The sequence below is a fragment of the Atta colombica genome, unplaced genomic scaffold (genome assembly GCF_001594045.1).
Source record: "Atta colombica isolate Treedump-2 unplaced genomic scaffold, Acol1.0 scaffold189, whole genome shotgun sequence".
Taxonomy (NCBI): domain Eukaryota; kingdom Metazoa; phylum Arthropoda; class Insecta; order Hymenoptera; family Formicidae; genus Atta; species Atta colombica.
In genome coordinates this window covers 2,867,865-2,874,628 of record NW_017259281.1, presented here as the reverse complement: position 1 = coordinate 2,874,628, position 6,764 = coordinate 2,867,865, and the positions used below count along the sequence as shown (strand labels likewise).

The following is a 6,764-nucleotide window of genomic DNA, read 5'->3' as shown; positions in this document are numbered from 1 at the left end:
ACACACACACACACACACACACACACACACACACACACACACACACACACACACACACATATATATATACACAGAATCGAAACTTTCTTCATATAATCTTGTTTAGAAGATAACAATTGTTGTTTTTGAATATCACTTGAACCTTTCATTTTTACAGAATTTTCATCTTCCTCATTTGTTTCTACGTTCATATTAATTTGATTTAATTGGGTGGAATTTTTCATTTCTTCTTCTCCAGAAGATGTCCTCTCTTCTTTATTAATTTGTTCCCTTAAAATGTCATTAAATTGTAGATCTCTTCACTATCTTTCATTATTTCGAGTACTTCGTCAGTTTTTTTCAGTTCAAAAGAAGAAATAAGAATTTTCTTTGCGTTTTTTTCCATATTTTGATTCATTGGAGTCTTATTAGATTTTTCGATCTTGACCAACCTATCTTGCGAATCTTCATCAATTCCAGAGTCTTTTTGTTGATTCTGCAAAACATCTGACAAATCTTTATTAGGTACATTTGTTTGTATTTTCTTTAATGGTGTACTGTGATGTCGATCAAAATTTGCGATATCTGAAGTAACTGATCATAACTTAATTCAACTCCTATATTTTTATCTGTTATATCTTTACTATTATTCATGAAATCGACTTTTTTTAGCACTATTATCAAGTTCCTTTTAACATCTTTTAACAATTTTGGTTTGTAATTTATATAAGCGTTGTTATAATTCTTCTTGTTTATTGAACTTTCGATTACTGCAGTTGATTTGTTGATGTTATTTTTTGATTTAACAAGGGAATTTAATTCATCATTAATATTAGTATTATTTTCTAAACTTGTCGATTGAGATAGAGATGAGTGATAATGTAAACCATGAGAATCAAGTTCAATATTTGATTCATTTATTGTTGCACTTTGATCTTTTTTATTTTGTACCTTTCTTTTACTCACAGGTTTTGTTTTATTGTATTATCTTCGGAACTTAATTTATTATCTATTGCATCAAAGTCTTCGTGATTCTGTTACACATATTTATTTCCAGATTTCATTATACTTGATGTCGAATCGATTTGAGAATCTAGTTGTGGAGAAAGAGATTGCTCACTAGATTGAGCTTTCAAATGAATACAATCATTACTCTTCAAAATATTTCTTTTATTATTTGAAATATTTGTATATGATCGTTTACGTGATACACTATTATTTTTGTTTATAACTTCTTGCCAATCTGTATTAATACATTCCTCAGACATTACAGGATTCAATCGCAGTGATTTTCTCACTTGTACTTTTCTTTCTATGCTTCTGTCTCTGTTTTTCTTCTTATGTATGACAGTTCTTCTATTACAGCCTTCATAGTCCTCTTCGCTGATAGAAACATAATTTTGAAAATTTCTGGCTTTATATTTGGCTCGTTTTGATTTTATATATATAATATCATAATCAACATCACTGAGATTGCTATCACTAGTATCAGTGTCTTTTATTAAGTTTCGTGTGACATTTGTTTTCAATTCTACATAATGCAGGTAATCTCTCACATGACAATGTTTCTTTATTTCAGTATTGAGTAATTTTGTCCTCTTTCGTATTTTCCGTGATGGTCTAAATTTATGTATTAGAGAATTTTCGAGCATTCTGTCCGTAACAGAATTGTTGGTGATTGTCCATGTGATGCTCTCGTGAGAACACATGGCTTACACCTTTTTGTTTATATCTAAAAGCAAATATTAGCAAATATTATTGCATACATGACTTCTTTACTTTGAAGGAAACTTGCTGTTGCTTTATTAGTGAAATACGAAAGGAATAATTTTAAACTGTTGCTCAATATTGAAAGAGATATTTTACTTTTTTTTTATTAATTTCTTATTTCATATTAATTTATTAATTTCTTACTTTATTTGTCACTTTATTAACTTTCAATTGAAAAATCGTTTTTTTTTGTAGCTGAACTGTGTATATATTTTACTTAAAACGAAATAGGTATAATTTGAAATTTGACAAAAGAAAGTACTAATGTGAGAAAGAAAAAAACAAATTTATAACTTGCTAAAAGATCATACCGATCGAATGCAAACAGGTGAAATCAAAACGTACTTCTCAAAATTCTCAGTAATAATGAAATGACAAACTCAAATGAGATGCTATGCATGTTGTTTCAAAAAGATAAATTCTTTGGAAAATAACTAATTATAGCTTCTAAATAAGATCATTTTTTCAAAAGATGAAAATAATAATTTTCTAATCTGAAAAGCGACACCTTTTAACAGTTCGTTATTCTTTATAACCTTATTTCATTGATACTCTACATTGATATCTTTACACCATCTTTACACAACTACTATACAAAAATAAATGGAATTTCATTGATAATGCAAAAAATTTAAATTCGCACAGATAACACAACTCATTTATACACCTTATTTGTGTTCAATTCAGATTTCAGTCAGAGCATGAAAAGGTAAATTTTCACGAGCTGCTCAGATGCTTGATATTCATCAATTTTGACCACGTGATCTTTTTGTCGCTGAAATAGCCGATTTGAGCTCGTAAAAATTTATCTGAAGGGATAATATGAAGGATGCATTCGTTTACACAACGATTAGCGCAGAGAGTATCATTTAATCCTTGTTTAACACTCGAAAAACTACATTTCCTATTTAAAATTTTTAATTGAATGGTATTCACAATGTGTATGTTGTGCACAGAAAAAGCTAATATTATTTTTAGATTGAAAAGCATAGATATGCTCCATGCAATTCCTATAAATGAATAAAAATGCATTCAGGATTAAAAAGTATTCATTTAAACATTCATGAATCAATATTATATTTCTGAAAATCTGAATCCATTTAAATTCATTTTAATCCTTTTAATCATTCTCGTTTGCTGGGTACGAACATGAATCAGACTTAGGTTCTGAATTGCACATGATGCATCATTTGTCATTATTGTTCACTGATAAAAAAGAATACATCATAAGTTTTATACGTACTTTGAAACGCATCCTTGAAATTTAGTCCTTGACACAGAGAGCAACGATGAGGTATATGAAGGAATGTTGAGAAAATTTCATTGCATATGTGCTTATATTAATAAAATTTATTTTAAATTATTGAAATTTTAATAAAAACTCAGCCATTTTGTGCATAAAAATCTAATACATAATTGACATTAAGTATTAAGGATTTTGACATAGTACAGGTAAGAAAATTGTTATCATTTTCTGTTATTTTACATCTAATATTTTATTGAACATGGTATAGCTATTACATGCCAATGCTGCAATTTCAGCGTTCAGGATTCAATTGGAAGTGTAAAAAAATTTCACAAAACAGGAAATAAATATTTTAAAGAATTAATCAATATCTTATGTGTTTTACATTTATTCTTTTTAATAATATAAAATTACATTAATAACACGAGACGCATATGTTACAATATTTCACAATGTAACATGTCTTCGATACATTTATGGGAAGCGATTGAAAGACCATCATCTTGTTTATGTTAAAACGTACAATCGAGTCAATTGCAGACATACCATCGAGTACGGAAATATCGATAAGTTTTATTTTAATTCAGTAATGGCGAATCTACATTTTTGACAGTTTTAAAAGTAATATTTCTCCAGAGAAAGAGAATGCTTTTTAAAAAGAGTTTGGTTTGAAAATATGTAATTTAGTTATTAGTTAATATAAAGAATATATGCTTTTCGTTACTCGTTGGCATTATTTGACAAAATAAATTTTTGAAATTAAAAAAACTAGAAATTTTAATTAAAAAAATAATACAATAGCACGCATCTGTATGCCAGGGAGGAGGCCTCATTTTAAAGCTTGAAATACGTTAGCATATTATTGTTAGATTCGCTATGTAATTATCTTGACCGCTCCGCCGAAATTTAATTATTTGATTATTATACTGAAACCTCACGCTATTCGCTTCCCCAAAAAAAAAGATCGAAGACTTCGCTTGAAAAAGCATTCGCGTGTATTCTGTTATAACCGTTGTAAATTAGATATAGCTGGTATAAATAGTACGAGAACTATATTACAAAAATATACAGCATCAGTAAAGTGACGCCAGTTATCCAAATTAAAACCATCTCAACAGTTATCTTATGTCTAGACTAATTACATAAATACATCTTATATACATCCTTCATGTACGATTCATGTTAGTTGGTAGAAACAGTATTGCATACATGTGTAAACTCATTACTTTGAATAAAAAATACGAAAAATAATATATCGCGCGAGGAACAACTTCATTCCTCTTTGTATGACCAAAAAATTTGGTCGTATTGACCAAAAAATTATGTTTATGCAATTTACTTTATGCCGTGTGTCTGACATGACACTTTTAAATAAGGGTAACTAAATGGTTGATTATGAAGATAAGATATAGCCGGAAAGCGTTACAATTAAGTTAATCAGCATAATTCCGTTAACCAGGCTTCTACACACAACTGAACTTGACACCTGAAAATTTAACAGCAATGTAGTAAATTCTGAGGTGTGTGTGTGTGTGTGTGTGTGTGTGTGTGTGAAAATATTTTACTGATTTTTGCATATTTATATTTTATAAATGCATTAATTGTCTTTATGTTTTTACGATATAAAATTTTTAAGAAATGAATAAATATTGTACATTTTTAAAATGAAATTTTTAAAACTTTCTTTCTTTAATTATATCGACAGTAATGTGTATTTTAACGAATAATCTTGAAATTACAACATGTATGATCATACTTATTGTGTATGATCATAATTATTTGACGAATTAAATGTTTGTACCATCGTCACTGGAGTAGCAGTTATGACAGTGGAGTTTATGATTTCGAACGCGCACGTCCGTTCCCATTAATCCATCGCCGAGACGCACATGGCATACGCAACACTTGAAACACTCCATATGATAAAACAATCGTAGACTTTCGATTATCATCGCAGCGCCTCGACCTAAAGAATCATAAAGATATTTATAACTATGAAAGAATGTTTTAACTAATTTATTACATTACCTAATTCCTCCCCGCAGTGTGAACATTTCTTCTTTCCACTCACGCTAAGCATTTTTTCTTGATTTCCGCTATTATTGGCGATTGGCGTATGTTGTGTTTTTTGAGATTGTAGCGTATATTGTGATGATTGATGTTGCACAGTTAAGTGGTCTTGATTGTGAATTTGCTCTGGCCTGAAAAAATGTTCTTCTATAATTCATAAAAAGCAAGCCTTTGAAAAAAAGTCTAAAATGAAAGTTCAAATATCAAATATAGAAGTAAAAAATAAAATATATTTTATTTTTTTATTAAAAAATTATTATATATAATTATTATATATATTAATAAATAATTATTAAATAATTATGATTATTAAAAAAATTTTGTGCTTCGTTGTATATTATTATTAAAAAAATATCAGTAGTTCATAAAATCAATTTTTTCGTAAATCGCTGAATACTAGTTCAATTTACCTTCGCCTTGTTAAAAGAGGTTTCTCCTGCGTTTTACTCTGTACCCTTTGCGTTAGAGTTTGTATGATAGAATCGGGTAGCGGTTTGCTATCTGTCCGAATTGGAGCGTTATATGGTACGGAAGTGCCAGTTACATGTGATTGAGATTTTCGCGCCGGTGATCGTTGATTTCTCTCATTAATCCTCCTTTGTTCCGCCTCCTGTTGAGAAATTAATTGACATAGAACTTATCTCATGATACCTTATTTGATAAGTATATTAGATTTTAGAAATTTAATAGAATACATGATAAACATTGGAAATGTTTATCATGTTTATGTATATAACTGAAAAATTAAAAAATTTAAAAAAATAAAAAATCTTATTTTAACAATAAATGATTTATTGAACAAATTTTGTAATAGAGTTAATGTATCTCTAAAATTATATAAAGAAAATAAATTTATACATAATGTGCCAATTAATATAAATAATATTAATACGCACTTGAATAAGCCAATGTTGATAGTTCACATCATTAGCTCCTCTAGGCACGTCACTTTTCCTTCGTTGGACCCACTGATCACCTTGAACAATTCGTGGACGCGGTACTGCACTTAATGCCTGTAAATAAAGAGCCTATAATCAGAGTCTGGCCATGATATAGCTATGTTCGTAATTGATTCGATATTTTTCTTCAATTCATCGCAATTGTTTGAAATGTATTTCATTATCTAGTCTTTTGATCATGGAATATTGCAAAAAAGTGTTGGCGCATTCAACCATTTTTATTCAGAAAAAAACTTATTATGCAAAATCGAAAAAAAGTTGGATTACACAAAACTATATATTCATCGTATTTATGTTCACTATGAAGCTTATAGAGCTGCTAAATTTCCAGTTCCACAGCATCACTCAGAGTAAGTAAGAGTGAGCTAGCACACATCTTTCTCTCGCATAATTTTGAAAAAAAATGCCGGATATTCTCGTGATCAGCCTCTGATTATAAGGTCTCTACCTGTAAGGTCTGTCTGGACATTTGCTGGCCAGTGTGATTTCCAATTGCCGTTGTCGATGCGCTATCGCGAATCGATGCGTCTACTTGTTGAGGAATCGAATCCGCGGATGGTATACGGCTATTCCTATATTCCCAATTAAATAAAAAAAATTTAATACAAATATCTTGTTATAATATCCATTTTATTATTGTATAAAGTATTATCGTATAAAGGTTTTACTTTAATCTAGACGTAATTTAGCTAACGTTTGTTATATAGTAAAAAGAAATTTAATGTAATAACACAGGTATC

General features: G+C 29.1%; 1 protein-coding gene across 3 annotated transcripts in view; it reads right to left on the bottom strand.

Moving 5' to 3' along the window:
- Positions 1 to 3,367: 3,367 nt before the first annotated feature.
- The window catches only part of LOC108686761 (uncharacterized protein CG43427), a 69,951-nt gene continuing 66,554 nt past the window's right edge, over positions 3,368 to 6,764 (bottom strand). For all 3 annotated transcript variants that reach the window (XM_018192213.1, XM_018192214.1, XM_018192215.1), the window contains 6 exons: positions 6,473 to 6,596; positions 5,962 to 6,078; positions 5,476 to 5,675; positions 5,024 to 5,196; positions 4,797 to 4,961; positions 3,368 to 4,481 (listed from right to left, as the gene is read on the bottom strand). In XM_018192213.1, coding sequence (XP_018047702.1) covers positions 4,459 to 4,481; positions 4,797 to 4,961; positions 5,024 to 5,196; positions 5,476 to 5,675; positions 5,962 to 6,078; positions 6,473 to 6,596 — 802 coding nt within the window. In that variant the 3' untranslated portion in view covers positions 3,368 to 4,458. The remainder of the gene's footprint in view (positions 4,482 to 4,796; positions 4,962 to 5,023; positions 5,197 to 5,475; positions 5,676 to 5,961; positions 6,079 to 6,472; positions 6,597 to 6,764) is intronic.